Source organism: Nyctibius grandis, chromosome 5, assembly GCF_013368605.1.
Source record: "Nyctibius grandis isolate bNycGra1 chromosome 5, bNycGra1.pri, whole genome shotgun sequence".
In the NCBI taxonomy this organism is placed as follows: Eukaryota; Metazoa; Chordata; class Aves; order Nyctibiiformes; family Nyctibiidae; genus Nyctibius; species Nyctibius grandis.
This window is the reverse complement of record NC_090662.1, coordinates 73957903-73979701: the sequence shown is the minus strand read 5'-3', so window position 1 is coordinate 73979701 and position 21799 is coordinate 73957903. Positions and strand designations below refer to the sequence as shown.

Here is a 21799-nt window from a genome sequence, read left to right as displayed (position 1 = left end):
GAGAAAATTGAGGAAATTATTGAGAACTGAAATGTATGCCTGTCCTCAGAAAGATCATGCCATCAAACAAGTTCCAAACTGAATGGTTCACTTATAGTTGAAGAATGCTCTTGGGTCTTCCGGGACACTCTGAGTTATTTCAGTAGATCCTTTGAGGCTGATAAAGAATTTAAAGTACAGTCACCAAACTTCACTACAGCAAGGTCCTTTGATGCAAACTGCAGGTCAAGGGAAATGATCTTCCCCCTCTACTCAGCTCTGGTAAGACCATACCTAGAGTCCTGTGTCCAGTTCTAGGATCCTCAGTACAAAAGACGTATGGAGCTACTGGAGAGAGTTCAGCAAAGGGCCACAAAGATGATTATGGGACTGGAGCATCTCTTATATGAGGAAAGGCTGAGAGAGTTGGAAATGTTTAGCCTGGACAAGATAAGGCTCAGGCAGGGTTCTTATCAATGTATGTAAGTACCTGAAGAGAGGGTGTAAAGAGTTACCTGAAATGCCTGCTTGCTCAGAATCCAAATAAGCTTTGCTAATGTTCAAAACAATGAGTTGACCACTCAAAAATCACAAAAATTAGAACAAAATCTACTAATTTGGGGTAAATATTTCTGTTACCCTTGAATATTTTCAGATTTATCTTTAAATTCATAAAAAGTGTTTTGGGGTGGCTTTTTTATTTTTGTTTTTATACAAATAAAGAATTCTAAGTAGCCCAAGTTCAGGAGCTAAATATTTAAGGGGAAGAAAGACCCTCAAACCCAAAGAAACAGCCTATGTCTCATGAATTTTCAGTATGAAATAGAAGGAGATTCCTCTCTCCAAATACGATAAGTTCAGTTTTAGATCTCTGTTCAGATGCAAATTTTGTGCTTTTATCTCACCTCTGCTTTCTTGTAGTACAGATGTTTAATTTGTTCTTAATTATCTAGCATGGCTCAGGTCAAGCTGTAATGTGTGATGTGGAATAAGTCTAAGCAACACAGTAGAACAATGACAAATTCAAGCGGATATGAACAAGGAGAACATCAGCCCTCATTTACCTACCAGCCCTAGTCTGTCCTTTTACTACAATCTAACAACCTCTAATAGACTGGATGTTAGTCTCTCACACACACACTCACACGCACTCACACAAAAAAAAAGCATACGGGACAAATACACTAGTCAAACCATATACCTGTAGATTTATTCAATGCTTTCTCCTTGTGATGTCCCAGATTTCTTCCTCACATTCTGGTATTATTTAGTTACAAGATTTTGGGGATACAGTTTATATGGCAAATACTATATAAAGCAAGAGGTGTTTTGCATTAAGTGAAAACACTGATGATAGAATACGTTATCTATGAATAGAACTCTATTATGAGCCACAAGAAAATCCACATCAGAGAAAGACAGAGAGAATATAAATGGCTCGTTGCACAAAATGTGTTCTCAGAACTTGTGCTTATTAGGTATAGGATAATTTAACAATAAAACCATAGGAAAACAGGTAACATAAATTGTGTGGCTTACACAAATATATATTTATTGCTTTAAATTATCATTTTATGAACAATAGAGTCTTGAAGCAAAAAAAAATTATTTGATATGCCGTTATCTCTGGATTTAATCCACCTGAAATGTGTGAGTTCTGCTCACCTTTATAGCAGATAGACACACTTGAGAGAACTTGGAGGATAAAGCAAAACAAAGAGAAGTATCAGAATTACACAGATAAATAGGAATCATTTGAATAAGTGTAAATTAATGGGCATGGGCTACAAGTAATAAAAGCATAACTGAACATTATATTTATCATTCCATAAAAGGAGCATTTCCTGTCACCAACAGCACCCCAATATCTAAGTCACTAGAAACTAGACTAGAAAAACACTGAAGAACAGAGAAGAAATAAAAACATTCAGAATATAAAGAACCATCCTGAACAAACCAGGGAGCCATTCTGAGGTATTTTTACATGTCCTTCAAACTTTTAGCCTTGCTGCTTTGAGAAGTATTCCTTCATCTTACTCATGCGTCAGTTGCGTTAGTTGCTTATTACAAGATTACTTGATGAGAACATTGCATCTAGGATCAGACAGAAAGCAACAAAATAGAGAGGCACTCTGAGCAAAAATTGTAAGATTCAATATCAGTGAAGCAAGTTTGCCACCTCTGCCATTATTTAGGCTGAGAAAGACTCTGTGTTCCTGGAGAATGTAAGTTTCAGAGGCAGGAAGTGGGAAGGAGGTGGGGCTTCGATAGTATAAACAATGCTACAATTAATATGTTGATGCTTTACTGGGTAGGCCTTTATCCCTCAAATGACCTCAGAGAGGAGGAAGGATTGAGCAAGAGACAATGTGGGAGGACACAAACACAATACCTTTCTCACAAAATTCTCCAAAGCCCTTGTAAACAAATAATTAAATTACAAGCCTCCTAAGAGGGAGACACCTAATAACTACTATGCTCAGCTTTCAGAAATTTAGGGCAAAATTGTCAAACCTTTCTACTTATTGTAGGAACCTCCAACAGGGCTTAAAGAACCAGAGATCCCAGGCCAAACAGCAAGCTGTTGAAGAACCTAGAAGTGTTGGTAAATGTCATGGCACACTGCCTCTGATGCCTCAAAGGTCCATGACTTACATGTTTATACCATATGCTTTTACTCTCATTTAATTTTCTATTCCATAATTGGGGAAACATTTTACTCTCATTTAAAACATACCATTATAATTATCAACTCATTTTTAATACATTACAGCAATGTGCTGAGCATATAAATGTCAAGTACTAGGTGAGCCAAATTCACTAATATAAAAAATAAAACAAAGTCACCTGAATCTAGAACCTTCAAAACATTTTAATTTCTTTAAGTTCTGTATATTTAACCAATTTTCTTCCTGATCTATCAAACACAGCATGAATTTTACATTTTACAACTCTAGTTCCTGTGTGTCAAAGCAGCAGTAAGTAAAATCTGTAACAGTCTCTTAACAGAGCTGCCTACGGTAGATGCTTAGTTTCCATAAAGTATCATTATGTCACTGGATGGAGAGGGTGGCTTTCAGAGAAACAGATTCAGCAGAGTCCTATTTAAACACTCTGAGAAGATAACTCAGCACAGTTAAGTTCCTGTTCTAAATCAATCTCTTCATCAGCTATAGCGTCAAGGGACACTAAGCTCCTAATTTAGGCAACTGTGAGGTCTGTTACACTAGGCAATACTGATGTTGCCTTATAGGATCAGTTTAGGATAAGCACAGCTACATAGCTAACCAGTAGTTCTGATGGGCAATGAAAACCACAACAGTATCCACCTGGAAGTGCTCCTGGGTTCTTCTTACTGAGTTAAGGAATGCAGCTGTGTTGAGGCACTTCGTAAGCCTTGGTCATGCATTACTATCAGTCAGTTTTCTTAACAGATGATTCAATGATATGGTCAGGAAGCTGTGAGTTGTTTTTCAATATAGGTGAGGACAAAACCAGGAACACCTGAAAATCCATTGTGAAACAAAGAGAAGATAGAATGTAGGCCAGGTTCTGACTGAGGGAGTCATGTAAAATAGTTTTAAACAAGGTTAAGGATTTCACAAGCACTTTCTGCTGGTAGTATGTACCCTTTTGGATTTACAGCTTCTTAAGCACTTATTTTGCAGTGCATCCTGCTCATTACACTTATGAAGAGATAAAGAATGCAAGAACAAGTCCATAAGTCTTAACTCTGTTATGAAAAGAAGAATTTGGATTTATAGGGCTATTCTTTTAAAACAAGGAAATATGTTAAATATGTGAACTGTCTGGACAACAACCAATCTGAATCTTCTTTTTCAAGACTGAGCTCACCAGAGGTGCAACGGAGCATCTCTTTCTCTTTTTTCCTTCCCTTCTCAGATTCCACTGCTTGAGTCATTCATTGTATGGAATTTTCCTACTGTTTGCTCTAGTTTAAGGTTGACATCTGCTAGCTTCATGCTTTATCCCCATAGCTATGTCAGTTATTGATGGTCTAAAGCAATTCTTTTTAACTGTGCCATAAATTCATCAGCAGGATATCATTTCAGCTTTCTTTTCTTTCCCTGTTGTGCTGTTCAGAATATCCATGCTCAACACTCCATCATGAAATTGCCAAAGGAGTTTCAGCTTCTCCCTTCCTTCAGCTAGTATGTTTATGTTAATGTGTGCAAGACTTCGGGACAGCAGAGGAGTTCTCACAGGAAGCTAACCAGCCAAAAAGAGTATCAATGCAATCATCTAACAAGATGCTGAAGAATGAGTTAGGAAGTAATAGCACGAAGTGAAAAGGAGACAGATAACAGGGGCTTGGACAATCAATGCAGGGACAGGGTCAGCAAATTTCTTCAGCACTGACAGCAAGACTCAGCAAATGAACTGGAACCTCTTGTGTGTGTATGTCAAAGCCCCTTCAGCTGACAGTAAACAGAGCTTCTCTGGAAATAAGTTAAACAGGTTACTAATGTTGATGCTACTAGACAAGAAACTGATAGGGAAGTCTTATCCCTTCATATATTTAGCTATCTACCACAATAAGCAATAGAAATCTTGCTCGGTCACTTCCAGCAGGGCAAACTCCTTGCATTAGTCTCCTTTTTTTTAATTCTGCATCTGAGACCGTCCTAAGAATAATTTCATGGTAGAACTGGGTTAACAGTTCAGCAGATGTTGGTTCTTATTTATTATCCCTGAGTTATTCATAAAACAAATTTTTTTCTGAAACATAACCTCATCCTGCATCAAAACTTCCAACCCTCTTTAATAGGGATTTTCTTGCAGTTTTATTCTAGGTTGTGTTCCTCACCCTGTGTTTAAATAGTTTTCTCTAACAACTTTTTAATTTGTGGTGGGGTTTTTTTCAGAGCACAAATTTCACGTTTACTTCTTCACGGGGAAACATATAGCCAAGTTTAAGGTGGCAAATAGCTTCCTAAATCTATGAGCCTAAGCCACGTCTTAGGCACTGAGGTCAGATGTGTGTATGTCTGTGTATTGTTGGACCTTCACTCTTGTGAAATTAAGGAGGCTTGTTTTCCATTATTAGACTCAAAACTTCCATTACGATCAAGGTGTAACAGCATAAAAGACCAGAAATTTTGGCCAGTGATGCCTTTGACTTTATTTTACATAGAACCATATGTTCAGCAGCAGCGTTTCTAACAGGCTGTTCTTTGCATCTTGACTACTCAGAAGCACTGTTATTGAAACATATTACAAATGAAGTGGTGGAACAGGGAGCTGGCATCTTTATTTCACTGTCACCTTTGGGAGCAAAGGAACAAATTAATACTGACAGGCATTGTGGATTTTAAGACAGGACAGTCCTACATTAATTTGTGTACTGAAAACTCAGTAATGTTGTTTAGCCATATGAACAGCAAAACTGTGGTGACATCTCTCATTCACTTGAGAAAGATGTGTCTAATAGCTGAAGGCTCTCTGTGTCCCTGTACAACTCTTAAGCAACTCAGTTTAATAGCATTAGGCTGAGCTACTTTTTGTTTGTGCCGTGTCTGTTTTCAGGGTAAGCAAAGCACTTTGCTAACATGTCTGTGAGACTAAAAAGCCACAAAAAAATTTGGAAACTAAAAGCAATACAAAGTTTTTATCGTGACATGTTTGGAATGACCATAGTTCTCTGCAAGTTATGCAAATTGTCCCAAGCACCTCTAATGTATTATTTCCCATAGCACAGATTTCTATAGTTAATTAATGTGTAAAAATGTTTTGGTTTGGGTTTTGTTTTTTGTTTTTTTTTTTTTTAAATGTACCACACAAGTTAGATGTTTCATTGTCATTAGAATAACTAAGCCTCAGAGCATGCCAGGAAGGTCAGGTGATACCACTAATCCTAAGCAGCAGCTGTGAGAGAGAAGCAACATACAGAAGACAGACTATTTATCAATCAAAGTTATAGAGGCAGGCAACAGCAGAAAGAAAAATATAACATAATTGTCCTGGATCCATGAACTCACTTGCTGTAATTTATTTATTAGTTATTTTTTATGAACAATACAATTCTCATATGGTGGAATTTCTAAAATTACATGCTAGGGAGATTTTGTTTACATTTCTTTAGAATCTCTTACACTGAAAGCCAGACTGGGAAAAAAAAAAATCAAGTAATGGCTTTCATAATTTCTGGAAGATCTCTTAGATTGTGACCGGCATGTGATTCCTCTTGGCCTCTATCAGGCCTGAATTTTCACAAGTATTTATCTCTTTGTTCCCCATGAGTATGAACTATCTTGGGTTTTTATGTTCCTATGCTCCAGGCTATGTAGATCCCAGAGTTTACTTCCAAAGATAATTCTAGAAAGGACATATGAGACGTGACCACTGTCCCTGGGACTCCACACTGAGCTACAGGCTGTTTAAAAAGGAGAATCTTGAACAGAAAGAAACCAGCAGAGTAAGGCAAAATAAACTCAAAGTCCTCTTTAATATTAGGAGATTGTATCACATTTCCTGAACTTGGATGTCGCTTTAGGAAATGTTATACAGTGCAGGATTAAGCCAAAGAAATCCCTCACTGTGAATAAATGCTGAGATCAACTGCCAACAAGATTCAAAGAACTATTACACATGAAGAAAGAGAATGAACAGCAATTCCAGTGAAGGTGAGAACTACCACAACAGTTAGCTTCCAGGTATTATTATCACCAGTTGTAGGATAGCAAAAAGCATTGTTCTTTTCTTGCAGATTTCCTGTGTGCAGTCAGAGCATACTAGTTAAATAGTAACATATTACCACTGGCTTTCAATAAGATAATAGTAGAATTTAATTCCTGCTTATTACTGTATGTATTCCAGCACCATTAACACTAAGAAGAACTAAAGCTGAAACCACAACACTGCAATTAAAATAAAAGCTCTCTTGGCTTACAACAATTTTTCCACAAAAGCGAAGGTTTTAGAAGAGTAGTTCCCATACACAAGTCACCACAGAAGTTTTTCCTGTTATGTTTTTCTATCTGTACATAATTAAGAATATAAAAACAATAAAACTGATTCCAGTCCTCTGTAAAATGTTCATTTTCTTTCTCCTCAAACTCTGAGCATCTCTGGGGACAAGAAAGGAAAGGAAAGAGTAGGATAATAAGAGGAAGAAATGGTCTTGTCCCTCTTTAGGAAAAGACTATCCACATATTGGCACCGTGTCATTCCTGACCAAATATCAGAAGCTAATTTGCATTAGTTGAAAGCTGTGGGAAACCTATAAACCTAAAATGGAAGGGAACAATTGTGTCCCCACGCAACTGATTTCACAGTCAATGATATCATATGCACTACATGTGTTGTTACGCAGAGTTATATAAAGAAACACTGAAATGTTAGTTTTGGGGACCACTGGAGTTGCACTATAGTGATCTAAGAGAAGTTTATGAAGACGGGTTTATATGCCTAACAGTTTTTCTGTTTTCCTCTATCAGTACCAACACACAAGATGTTCATGGGCCTGCAGCACATGACTAATGAGGATTGTCAAGCAAAGAGAAGGTTGAATAGCAATCTAACAGCAGCCTATGTGACAGGGAGCAAAAAAAGGCAGGGGCCAAACCCTTCTTGGTAACAGCAGCTGACAAAACAAGGGGCTACAGCATCAAATGATCATTTGGGAGGTTCAGGTTGAACATTAGGAAAAAAAACTTTTTTCACTAGGAGGTTACCACAACACTGTAACTGGTACCTAAAAATACAGTGGAGTCTCTGTCCTGGGAGGCTTTCAAGACTGAGCTAGACAAAGCCAAAACAATGTGGTCTATTGCTGGCAATAGTCCAGCTTCAAGTGATAGGTTAGACAGAGACCTCCAGAGGACCCTTCCACATATCTATGGCTTAAAAATGTGAAGATAATGTTATAATTGTAAAAATATTAATATATTTAAACTCATCTTTTGCACACATTTCTTTGAATATTACAGAATCTGCTGAGAACCTTTTTTTTCAGTTACCTGTGATGCTCTTCATGAACATACCAAAATGTAAACACTTCAGCATTCTGTGGAATGTCCCTCCCATTTTAAGTGTATTTAAGTCCCACTGCTCTGAAGTAAAACAGAACAGGCTTTTGTTATTTGGTCAGAAGTTAGATGATGATATATATAAGTTCTTTCCCTAAAGACAGATATGTACATTTGTCCTTCTTAAGGTACTATCCTACTCATTTCTATACATATATGTGTGTATACATACATACATATGTACAGATAGATTTTGTCCCACACAGCCACCTTTTTGTCCCCAGAGATGTTCAGAATTTTGTGAGGTAAAAAAACCCCAAATTTTACAAGGGACTGGGAGCAATTTGTTATTTGAGTACTGCAGTGTTTATGTATGCAGAAATGACATGGAACGATGAAAACCAGATTCGTCTGGATTTCTATTAAAACTCCTGCATTCTTGTGTGTGGAGGGAGTAACCCTGCACAGCAGTAACAAACAGCCTTCATTCAGTATTTACATGTGAAGACATAGGCAATCTTCTTGATAATGTAAGGTCTAAGAGGAGTCACTGTGCATGTTGACACCCAGGCCATGGGGGTGAGAAATAGCAGTCCGACCCAGGAACTAACTGGCCACCAGAATGTGGAACAACATTAATTCCACTCTATCCCACAGCAAGGGCAACCTTTAAAGAGACAGAAAGCAGAATCCTTGCAAAAAAGCCATCATTTCAGCTGACTGCAGCATATACATCACACATGCTCTTAATAATAATTTAAGAAAATGAAACAAACCCTCATGCATTTTCTTGTAAGCTTTACCAATGAAGCAGGAAAGACAGGAGTATACATTATTAACCAGAGTCCTGCACTCCGGAGTATATTATTGTGACCGGAGTCCTGCACTCAGGGTGATTCAATTGTGACCTAGTAAATCCACCTGTGAAGCAGATAAGATTGGAACTCCAGAAGAATTCCAACTTGAAAGAAGAAATCTGATAGAGAAAAGTGCTCCAGGGTTGTTTAAAGTTTATCTACTGGCAGAAAAGCCTAAGGGAAAAGAGTGAGAATCAGTTACATGAGAGAGCAGCAGAAGAAAAGGAAGACAAGAAGGCTGAAATGCACTGTACCTTTTCTGCTGGAGTAAGTAGATTTCATCCAGATGTTTATCCCAGGATTTTTTGCCTTGCAACTTCTGACTCAGTCCATTCCAGATCCGGAAATAGAAGGGCTTGCTATCCCCAAATAAAGGTACCCCCATAGCACGTCACCTTTTCTGTCTTGCCCAGCTGCCTGAAAGCCAGCAATCCCGACTTTGAAAATCAAAGTCAGGGAAAGCTCACTACAGGTCACCACTCCTCCGCCCCTGGTCTGTTACTTACAGAGAAGACTGTCCGTCAGCTGCATCAGCTGATTAAAGTACAAGTAAAAACACAAAATAAAATCACTTGTCCCTAGCAGACCATACCTCAAGACTCATCAAGTACTTAGCTTCCAAAATAGCCCAACCCAAAGGTGTGTCTGATTTAGAAGTAGCTCGGCAGCAGCCTTACCCCTCACAAAGACCCTATACAGCACTGAAGAATTCGTACAACATCAATGTCCTAGGCTTCTACTATTTTGTTTCTGAAGTCTAGAATTTAGAAGTAATAATCCTCCTTATCTCTGAGTTCCTCTGGAAAGCAGCATCTAAGCAATTTTGAAATAGACAGCTGAACAAGTCAGGCAAAACACCTTTCAGGTGAGTGAACGTGAGAACGTGCCCTAAAAGACACTGAGCTCTGGGAAGGTAGTCTAGAGGAGGACACACCTCCCACCCCAACAGTCTGCAAATCCCATTAAAGAAATTATCATTATAGACTCCACCTTCTCTGTGTCAAACAGTCACTTCACAAGTTGGAAGAAGAGTTTATGTAGATTAATGTATAAACTTTGCATATTTAATTTTCCTCTAATGTTCTACAATCTCTCATTGTTTCTTCAATTTTCTTCCAGAAAAGCTTATTTAGGAAAGGGATGAAATTTTCTATTTAACAAAAACTAGTTTTCAGTACAGAAAAACATCATCAAGGTCATGGGGGCAGTGTCTGCAAAGCAGTAGACAAAATATCAAAATGAAGAGAGGAGACATCCCTTTACTTGTGAAGAAGCTGGAAGCTATGTGGGAGAAAAAAAAAAGAAAATAATAAAAAAGCTCCTAGTTTCTAATCTTCTTTCCCTAAAGACTTGTCCTAATATTGTTGCGTCTTGAATTAACAGAAGTATCCCTTCATTCTTACTCCTGCTGTAGTTGAAAAGGATTGTGTTCAGGGTGACTAGACCTAGGCAGAATCAGTAGATAAGGTAGAAAAGTACGTAAAGCAATAGGGCTGAGTCATCTCTTTGAAATTCCTGGTTTATTTAGAGGTTACTTAGGCTTACGAAACCAGGATTCACATCCAAAATTCTGTAAACTCATTATGCATCTTATCCTATAAAAATGTAAATCACGACACAGAAAAAAACAATGCTTTAAGGCAAACTTGAGGAGTCGTATCCTAAAATGTAAGATTCACTGAGCTGTGCACTTCTAGGAGGAAGCTTTAATTTAAACTGTCATAATGGGAAAATTTATTACTTGCTACTTTGAGAGGTTAGAGCATAACACCAGCCAGATGTCATGAGCAAAATGTGAGGGTTTTTTAACAATATCAATAATGTATCCTTCCCAACATTCTTGAGGGGGTGAAGCAACTCCACTCAAAGTTGAGAAAGATGTTTAGACACTGAAGTGTTAAGTGCCTGTGATAGACAAACACAACCTCTATTTTCCTGGGCTGTTTGCCCAAGCAGAGAACACTTTCTACTGTCTCTCTGAGGAGTAAAAGCCCTAGAAGACTGGTATCAGCAGGACAAGCAAGCAGTGACACATTCCTCCCTCATCTGGGCAGCAGTGCTACTGCCACCCAGACAGCAGCTCTAAGGTACAAGAAGTGAATAACAGTCAGACAGCAGGTTGAGGAGAGAGTTCTCAGCTAGCCATGAAGGCACCAGCTGCAGCAACCAGGGCAGTTCAAACAACTGCCAACCAGTATCTCAAGTGGACTTCCCACATTGTCGTGGGAGGCTCATTAGAGCTCTCATTATAGATTCAGATTGCAGTAAATCTGACTCAATGATTATCCTTTATCCACTTGTATGGAAATAAAGTTTTAATACTGCAAAAGAGTATTTTCTTGTAATTCATGATAGAGGTCATTTTCAAAGGTAATAGAATACAGAGTTGAAAGATGGATGAAATATGTATGAATATTGCATGGACCAAAGCCTCTTTATTAGATCATGGCCATACCTCTTAAGCACTGCTGGACTTTCAGTCTAGCAGGAGGCTGTAAACAGTGTTTCAAAAACTAAGGACTTGATAAGGCCTAGTAGTTGAGGGGTGGACTGTAAATCTCTACAGTTTTGCTGTATGTGGTTTCCCTTCCACAGCTCCCTAGTCATAGTGTGACTCTGGCTCTTAGGCCTCATTCTCAAGGCCTACATTTAGTTCCTGACACTATTCTAGCTCTATCAGTTTCTTGTTGCAGGTTGCTACTGCAAATAGGGTCTTTATTCTGGCTGCCAGTGATGCCCTTTCCTGGTGTGTGTCTTGACTTCTCTTGTTTCTGACTTGGGCTGATTCTGACTGACCCGATTCCTGGAATCTCTTGATTCCAGCTTGGCCCTACCTAACAAATATGACAGCTGATGTCAAAATCTCCTTACACACAATTTCCCTCTTATGTTCATAGGCCGTGAGTAGCAAAGTAAGCATGAAGAAATACAAAGCACAACCTGGCCAAATGTGTTCCTTACACCACAGTGTCTAACAGCGGAAAAATGAGGAGTGGATTAGCAATGATAGGACAATGTTGGTTCTGTGCAGTTCAGTCACCCAATGGTTCTAGGGGATCTATCAATATTGCATATGGCATAGTTAGGATGTGCTGCCTTTTGTAGAGCTGTAGAAACTGTCTAAGAAAGACAATATGTGGAAATACTTCAGCAACAACCAAGGAATTCCTGTTTTCACATAACCTGCTACAAACAGAAGGGAACAAGAAAGCCACTTTTGCCACTGGGGATTGTAATCTTGCCAGAGACACTACTCTATAATTTTTTATAGTGCATTGCATTTCTTTTAGGTCAGCCTAGATTTAAAAAAAAAATAGCATAAATCTGAATAACTGAGTATGAATGAACTGACTTTTGGTGACCCTGGAACTTAAGTTAGCCTTTTCCAGCAACATGCCTGAAAAGGAAAAATTATTACAGAAAAATTATTACTGAAAAATTATAAGAAAAGACTACAGGAAAATTTTCTACATAGTCTCCAGTTTTCTTTTCATCCCAGCCACCTCTTCAATTCCTTCTTTCTTTCAAACATAAATCAAAATGGCTATTATCTGGCCTATTAGAAAAGTAATTTCAGTGCTAACATAGAGACAGACATAATTTGCACAGTACATGGCATGGATTCCTTTCCTTCTGAATGGCCCTGACCCTTACATTCCACGTTCTCACAAAACTCCTGTTAACCTTCCTGGAAATTTAGAGTGCTAAAGGTATGTAGGATTGAATCCAATGTGCTTATCTGGTGATGAATCAGGATGGGAGTGCATGTTTTTTTTTTCTCTGTTTTTCTTTTACAGTTTCTTTAGAGGAAGGAAAATTGCAAGAGCTGGGTGATATTTTAAAGTTACTACAAAGATATAAGTGTAATTCTAGTCTTTCACAAAATCCATGAGAATGTGAACTCTGATTAGCAGGAAATGGAGAAGATAAAAGGCATTGTAAAAGTAAGGAAGCCTGTTGAACCTAGAGGGGAAGCAATATTAGCTGCGCATGGTAGAAGTCCCCCATTTTTATCTTCGGAAAAGATTTTAAAGGTTTCTGTTAAGCACAGAAAAGTATGTAATGAATGGTATCAGGAAAACTTACCTGAAGTGGCTTTTGAAGAGAAAGGAAAGAAAGGGAAGTCAACTTATTTATTATGATGAATTGAAATTCTCTTCTATATTCACCTTCCAAATTTGCCCCCCAAATCTGTGTTAAGCATCTGGCAGACAAATAAAGTAGCACAACTTGATGCTTCAGAGCATTGTATAGCCATTGAGTAGCCAAGTTGTCTTGGCTAGCCTATAGCCAACCCAAGTTGTCTATGTCAGAGGTAAGTATTGCCCCAACCCTTCTGCTTCGACAAATTTCAGCACAAAGATTTGCCTTTGTGGGCAAAGGGACAGCATCAGAGCCACAGACTGCCAGGACATTTCAGAAGCTCTTACTCTTCCACTGCATATTTCTCTCCCTGTCTTGTTCCATATATTCTTTCTGAATCATGTATATGCTCAAACCTTAAAAATAAAACTACATTTTCTATTTTTTGCTCCAATTCACAAAAATCTTTCAGCTTATCTCTCACAAAAATTTACACTTAAAAAATTCCCACTTCAGAAACCACAAGAGAAATTCTGTCATTTCAAAAATGGCAAAAACAAAGTGCATGAATTCCATACCCAAGTATAGGCTACCATCTTAAGAGCAAGAGTGGAAGTGCAGCCTACGACCAGACTTCAGTCTTTCAGCGTCGCCCCTGTACATTTCTGTTTGTATTGCAATTCTTTGTCTGAAATAGCAGCATCTAATAAAAGCTCTAAAGATGTGACTTGTGAGAGAAAAGAATGAGAGAAGCAGAAGCACAGGAAAAAGCAGTGAAAAATAACAGTTTCTGAGTACAGACAGAACACAGAACTGAAAGACAAGAACTCGCCAAGTCAGCAGTAAGCAGTGATGTAGTTTCTCCATGTGTATAATGGATAATCTTCCATCTGAGAAGGCTGTACTAATGATTAGCCAACAACTGCTTGACGTATTACAGATATGTTAGTGAATCCTCTTGGACTGTGATATTTCCAGTCGTTCAAGTTATACTATCTTACTTGTGTAGCACAGGAAAAAAAAGCTGTGGATGATTATATGCAAATGCACAGTATTATGTACACTTTCATATCACACAACTGAATGGTGATATATATATCCAAAACTAAGTAACAAAGGAAAATAACTAGATATTCCAGAAGAAGCATACTAGTAGTGTTATCTCCACCAGTCTTGAGCAACTCTTATCTTCACAAGATCTCATCTACAGGGTAAACAGGAGTTACTTCACCACCAGTAAATCACAGATAACTCAGAAACAGAAGTAATTTAACAATGCATTATAAACCATATCAGGGCAGTGTCCTTTAAGGATCTACTATATGTTATGCAACTAATCCTGATGTGTAGTTCTGTGAATCCGTCTCCTGGCCTGAAGGAGTGTGAAAGGCTGGAGGCAAGCTTGTTTTAAATAAAACATTACACTGAATTATCTGAATTAATAGAATGTGTTTGTTGTGTGTGAATATGTGTGTGTAGTAAGCCTAGTTATGAAGAGAAAATGGAGTGAGTCTCCACTTCTTGACTTGGAGTAGCAGAAGCAAGGCCAACTACTTGTGGTGAAGAATGGCAGCAGAGACACAGACTCCTTTGAAAGATGCATTCCCAAGGTCCTGGTGAGTTGGATGAAGGATCAGCAATAGTTCCATTGGCTGTTACAGAAAATCCTGGTGCAGCAGCACAAAGATCACTAGACTTCATAAAACTGACTCCACCAACAGTTGCAGCAGATGCTGTAGCATTTCCAGGAAAAGCCAAAAGAGACAATAGCAAGAACTGAAGACCCCTGGTAAGTGCAGATATATTGGCAACTTAAAGGAGAGCTTTTAGTGAAACTGAATCACCAAGAAACTTCCTAATTCATAAGTAACCTTGAATGAGTGGGTCAGTAGGATTCTACCTCACTGGTGAAGCCCATGCAAGTGTCCTGGATGTTTTCCTACTGTTGTGATTTGAGCTATTAGCTTAAGTCAGAAAGCTTTCTGCTGGTGAGTTGTGAAGCTTACTGTTGGTCTAGGTAAGAGACTAATCCCCCAGCCTTGTGTTGAGGGACAGTGTCTCAGGGACTCATGTACTCAATAAAAGCAGAAGCATGTTCCTTTGGAAAAGACGGAATGAGAGAATATGAAATAGATATTCTAGTCCTGCACATAGGGAACATAGGTAGTGTGTCCTAACATAAAAATAGGTAATGTAGAAAAAGTAGAAAAGAGCTTGGAACCTCATCTGGACTGTAGACTAGCATAAAAATTGTGACAGTAGGATTTGAAGCTATAAGATATTGAAATCAAGCCATGAGAACCTTCTCATTTGGATTTTCTCAAAGGAGGTCTGCGATTTCAAGATAGCCCAGGGTGTTGCTAGGAATCTAAACCAGCTTGTAACACAGTGGGAGAAAGCATTAGCAAAAAAGAGCACCTCACTAATTAGTTTTACTGGTCAGGAGTGCCATAAAAAATACCTAAGTCTTTAATTCAGTAACGGTAAAGTTCTCTGTGTGAGTCTTGGAATTTCTAGACCCTGCTTTATTAGCAGAAGTTCTCCTTCTGTCTCCTAAAGATACACAAAAGGGTGAAAGTACATATCTGGGATGCATCCATGGGAATGTTAACCCCCAAATCTGTGGCTAGCAACATTTTCACAGTTTGGAAAAAGGAATAAGTTTGTGTGACAGCTGCTTTGTGTTCATGCCTTACAGTGTTGAATTAAGACTGGGTGTGAGTACGCTGACTCCCAATTTCATAGCTGGCATCAGGCTTTAAAGATTCTCAGAAACCTCTGAAAAATTAATCCATCCTGATTTGAGTTTTTTAAGTCTTAGCCTGTAGTAATTGTGCTACTATGTCAGGATAGCAGAAGGAAATCAAACTTCGGTTGCGACTGATTTATTTGTGTGACAACAGGTGACACCACTTAGTACTTGGAACACACAGCTCTGAGTTATGTTGTTGTCTAAAACATTATTAGGGAGCTCCTGAATATATGTTTTGGTGGAAGAGGAAGAATTTTGAAGGCAACTGCTGATGACAAGGGTTTGGCTTTGGTCCTGGCTAACATGGGAAATTTGGGCCCTGCTTAATGTTTGTCTTTAAGAACATTGCTTGCTGATGGTTTGGTAGAGACATTCAACTGTACATGACAGATTACAGGGAATGCTACAAACCTCTGTTACCTGTGAAATCCCAGAGTACTGAGTGTGCTAAAAGGTTTTAATGGCCCTGACCAGTCTCACTTGGGGTGTCCACCCACACACTCATCACCTCAAAACCTGTCCAGCCTCTCAGGTTTCCTAGGGCTAGTTTGGATCCTTCCCCATGCCCTGCTCTGCCCTGCTCTGCCCCCAAAGATTGTCAGGGATAGAGTGAATTTCTGCCCCACTCATCCTCCCTTGCCTCTAAAGACCATCCAGCCTTTAGGGACCTCATAAGCAGCCTGAGCTCTGCTACCAGCCCCAAGTCTCGCATGCTTTCTCTCTTTCTCAGTACCCTGTACTTGGCTCTGTGTCCCCTGAAATAGTCCTATGAAAACCCACAAAAATTAAACCACTCTACAAACAGCCCTTTCTGACCCCAGATCCCTGTAAGTTGTGAGGGTACATGTTGGTGGAGGGGACACTATTTTAGGTTCCTGAGTGCACTAATGGGCTTTGATGGCCCTGACCAGTCTAACCCAGAGCCTTCACAAACACACACACACATATATATACACACCTGTACACCCCGCCTATGAGCATAGGAACACCATTTAAGATCTGTATTGGGCCTTCTGTTCCTGCCTGAGCTATTTTGTAGGAGCATAAATTTTTAGCTCAGTTACAGCTACGCTTGTATTTGGCCATGGACTCCAATGATCTGGACCCTGACCTGCTGACTGACTTCTAGCTTGACTTCAAACTTGCCTTGTCAATATGGTCTTATCTAGTAACAAGTGGACCTTGGTTACCATCACTGGACATCATTCTGATCAATGGATTTACTTCCTAGCTTGATCTGAGACCTGCCTCATCACCACAAAATTGCCTGATGTAGACTCTTTCTTGAAGCTGGCTACCATCTCCAGGTCTGCCTACTCACCTTGCCCAAGTACTGTGGGGCTGTACTCTAGCTGATGAAGCCCCTGGACTGTCTGGTGCGAAGTCATGCTCACTTCCTATCCCTTCGGGCACAGCCAGCCCTTGCTGCTTCCTAACATTTCCCTCACAATTTAAGAGTTCCTTTAAATACCTCTGCACTTACTGCTCTTCAAATTGCAGTATCAAAGATTGTCCGAGTGAAGTCTTGACCTGTTCTGAAAGTTTTGGCAGTAGCAAGAGATCATGGGAAGAGGCCAGATCTGACTGGTTGTTCTGCAAAATTAACTTTATCAACCCACTGTTCCTAGTAGTAGTGTTACAGTAGAAACAAATATCTGTACTTACATGAACTTGTTGCTTTCAACAACAGAAAAGAAATAATCACTGAAAAATGGTAGAGTCCACTTACAGTATCTGAAGAGCTGCTTATAGAAATTTCCTGGTAGAGAAGTGACAAAGGAGCCAGTGATTTCTTGCATTAACTATTGGAAGGCCTTCGATTAGGTGAGTATATTAGAGCTTGATCCCAAGCAGACAGAATTTAAAAAGGTCCCCTCTGAAAAAAAGCAGAAAATCTAGAAATGTTCCTCTCAACCAGGTTATCCTGAAGTAGGATATTCATCAAAGGACTTGCCCACAGACAGAGCAAGTATTTGTTTATTAATCGTCTTTGGTTAGCTAATCCAGGGAAGGTTCAGGTTACTGTGTTACTGTGTGAGTAACCCTGTTCTTACTGTGCAGGTATGGTATTACAATAGTTAAGAAAGATACTCAAAGGCTGTAGCGCTCATTGTCCTGAGCTTCTGGGAAAAGAGCTGTTATACACCTCATGGAAAATTTTGTGGCAGAAACTGAAGAGTGCTGTACACACTGGTTCAGGGAGAAGGTAGTGAACTAAACTTTAAATGAAATTTTAACAGCACTGGGAAAGGAAATGACAAACCTCCTGTAAAATTGAACTGATTGTTTTCTATTTAATGCATTTATTAAAGTAACTACTAAAACAAAAATAATTTATTTGTAAATTTAGTTACTTATTAGCAATTAGTTATTTTCCCCTTTATTTCTGCCGGAAAAGTTGGTGGTTGAGATTTTTTTGCTGTTTGGATTTTTGTTTTTCCTCAGATTCTGTTGTTTTCACCTTATTTAATAATGCAGACTTCTTTTTTGTGCCTGCCTTAACACTGTGCTGGATCGGAGTGTTTAATTTCATTATCATTCTTTCACACTTTTTGTAATTTGTTAAGGTTTTCTTCACATTCATATTATCCGATTAGACTTCATCAGCTAATGAATTTTGAGCCTGATTGATATACCATGACACCCAAAGAGCTACAAGAGCTGTATTTGCATTGGTGATTCGTTCCCCTCATCCCCACCAAGAAGTTGAGAGAAGTTTTACTCTATAGCAGAAACAGGTTTGTCATTACAACCACATAATTAAGAACATGACGAATGATCAAAATTAAACATTACCCTCTCTTCCTCCTGAGAATGCTGAATATACCAGAAACCCGTTCCCTAAAACAGACCTGCACTGATTAAATACTGGGTACAGAACAAAAGTTATTCTGAGAAGACAGGTCTGCATGCCCTCATACATACTCCAGGAACTGCCTGGGTTGAGCCAAAGTGACGAAACTGATCTCTCTGGGTCTTTTTTTTTTTTTGCCAGGAACAGTTGAATTTTTCTATTGTGAAGAGTCTCCTGAAGCATATGAAGCATATGTTTGCAGTGACTACTAACTAGGTTCTTAAGGGGAAAGAAGTTCCACTTACTTAGATAACTCTGAATAGGACAGACATCTAGAAACTATTAGAGCAAGTGTTCTACCTTTCTGAGGGTTTCTGAGAATAGAATTTGAAACAGAAATTTACCTTTCCCTTTGCAAGTATGATTCATGACATTTTCCAGGCAGAGGCTCATTTATAGCCTCCCTGAAGCCTCTTACTGTCAGTGGTCATGGACCAAATAATTAAATATGTTTAAATCTTCCTTAAACTACATCTTAATCAAGGATTTTTTTCTTTTGTTGTTTAGATGATCCAAAAAGACATTTTCCTTGAGTGAGCAACAAAAATATCAATCATGCTGCTGAAGGGTAATGCGACACAAAGATCAAAACTTAGCAAAGCACCACAAATTTGATATCAAAATGGCATTAGGACATGACTCAGTAGCAACCTCACTTTTCCCTGATTCATTCCTTATGTCTCAATATGGAGGTGTGGTCACTGTACATCCCCTATCATTAAACACAAGCTCAAAACTCAATGTAATGTCCAGTAATTGAATAATAAACATAAATGCATATTTGATTTTAGTTAGAATCATAGAATTGTTTTGGTTGGAAAGGACCTTTTAGATTATGAAGTCCAAACGTTAACCTAGTACTGCCAAGTCCACCACTAAACCATCTCCCTAAGCACCACGTCTACATGTCTTTTAAATACCTCCAGGGGTGGTGACTCTACCACTTCCCTGGGCAGCCTGTTCCAATGCTTGATAACCCTTTCGCTGAAGAAATTTTTCCTGATATAAAATCTAAACCTCCGCTGGCACAACTTGAGGCCGTTTCCTCTCATCCTATCATTTGCTATTTGGCAGAAGAGGCCCACACTCACCTCACTACAGCCTCCTTCCAGGTAGTTGTAGACAGCGATCAGGTCTCCCCTCAGCCTCCTTTTCTCCAGACTACACAACCCCATTTCCCTCAGACGTTCCTCATAAGACTTGTGCTCTAGACCCTTCACCATCTTCGTTGCCCTTCTTTGGACTCGCTCCAGCACCTCAATGTCAGTATTCGAGGTGCGGCCTCACCAGTGCTGAGTACAGGGGGACGATCACTTCCCTAGTCCTGCTGGCCACACTATTTCTGATACAAGCCAGGATGCTCTTGGCCTTCTTGGCCACCTGGACACACTGCTGGTTCATATTCAGCTGGCTAGATATTCCCAATGGTCTCCATAGTTGGCGTCCTAGTTTTTAACCTACTTATCTACGGAACGCAACAAGAGCTGGTGTAGGGGTGGTATGTATGCTTTGACATTCCTCTTTGCCTTGTGTGTTAATTAGGAGAGACTGACTGCCCTCTACTGGATTGATGAAAGTTCATTCACATTGTTAATGATACCACAAATACATTCAAAGTACAAAGGGCACCTTCAATAAGTTTGCAGATGACACCACAGTGTGGGGAGTGGTTGCTATGCTAGAGGGCAGAGGTGCCATTCAGAGACTACTTGATAAAATGAAGTAACAGGCCAACAGATAGCTCATGGAGTTCAAAAAAGACAAATACCCAATCCTGGGCCTGGAACAGAAAAATCTCAGCATGTCAGTACAGACTAGGGAAAGACTGGCTGAGGACCATCTTTGCAGAAGAGAGTCTGCAAGTTGAACATAAGCCAGCAGTGTGCCCTTGCAACAATGAAGGTCAATCACATGCTAAACTGCATTAGCAATACTGTAGGCAGTACATCAAGAGAAATTATTATTCCCTTTCATTTTAGAGGGGTTACGCTGCATATGAGAGACTGTGTCCGGGGCTGGGCCCCCCAGTGCAGCAGAGATACTGGCAAACTGGAGCATGTCAAGCAGAGGGCTACTAAGATGGACAAAATTGTTTGAGGAGAGACTGAGGGAGCTGGGTTTGTTTATTGTGGAGATAGCTAAAGGGGCTGGGTGGGGAGGGGAAGGCACAGGTTTAATTGCAGTGTCTGCCTACCTTAAACAGGGTCATAGAGAAGTTAGAGACAGACTCTTCTCAGAGGTACCAAGGACAAAAAGCAACAAATTTCAAGCACTGCAGTAAGGATGGTTCAGCAGTGGAGTAGGTTGTCAACAGAGGCTGTTCTCTGAGCTTTTCAAAACTCACTTGAACAAGACTCTGAGCAAGCTGATCTAGTTTTGATATTGGCACTGCTTTGAGCAAGGAGAGAGTACAGCCTTTTTAAAGGCTATGAATCTATAGAAGTGCTTGTAAGAACTAAACATTTGACAACTCTTTAAAATTTATATTTTGTTAATTAACATATGAACTTCCTATATCTGATCATTACCTGTTCACTGATGTTAGTGCATGCTAGAGCTGTACAGCCATCAAAATTACATCACTGTCATCTTCTTCAAGCATTAACCAAAGCAGACACTGGAGGTGAAAAACTATCCAATAAATGTGACTCTGTTGTCCTTCAGGGTTTTTTGTGTGAACCAGCTCTGTTCGTATTTTCAGCATTTGCTGACCTGAATACTGCTTACAAACACACTTCAATTTATGATATAGTCATAAATTTTTATAACTAAATCATCAAATTGTACTTACAAGTAGCAAAGAGCTAAAGCTACTTCTCGTATTTCTGCTGAAAAATAATTTTTAAAGGCTGACTTAGGAAACAAGAGAAAATTCACTTTGTGGTATTAATTTTTTAATTATTTTCTGAACTGAAATGTATGAGGTTTGGAGGATTTTAATTTTGCTAAAGTAAACTTGCAAGATCTCAATTTGCAGGGAAAAAAATAAGAATTTGCCTTTCTTAACACTTAGAAAACTGTCTTCCCAAGATGTACCCTCTACCAAATAATTTTAACCTTGACCTATTTGGAATACATGCACACCAAGGGTACAACCACACTGTAGTCATCATGGTATCTCTGTGTATTAGCTAAAGGATTTTGGATGAGAACCTGCCACCAAGCAGCCACAGCAACTCAGAATTCAGTGTAAACTGATACTGCTGCGACCAACCAAGCTAGCTAATTTAGAGCTAGCTTGGGTATCTCACACCACAGACTGCGGGGTAAACTTGCTTCAGCAAAG

At 39.2% G+C, this 21799-nt stretch overlaps 1 protein-coding gene across 1 annotated transcript in view; it reads right to left on the bottom strand.

Annotated features, from left to right (window-relative positions):
* Window positions 1–9209, bottom strand: part of LOC137663762 (transient receptor potential cation channel subfamily V member 5-like) — a 31742-nt gene extending 22533 nt beyond the window's left edge. The window contains exon 1 of the mRNA XM_068401285.1: window positions 9079–9209. Within this exon, the coding sequence (XP_068257386.1) occupies window positions 9079–9209 (131 nt within the window). The remainder of the gene's footprint in view (window positions 1–9078) is intronic.
* Window positions 9210–21799: the final 12590 nt, after the last annotated feature.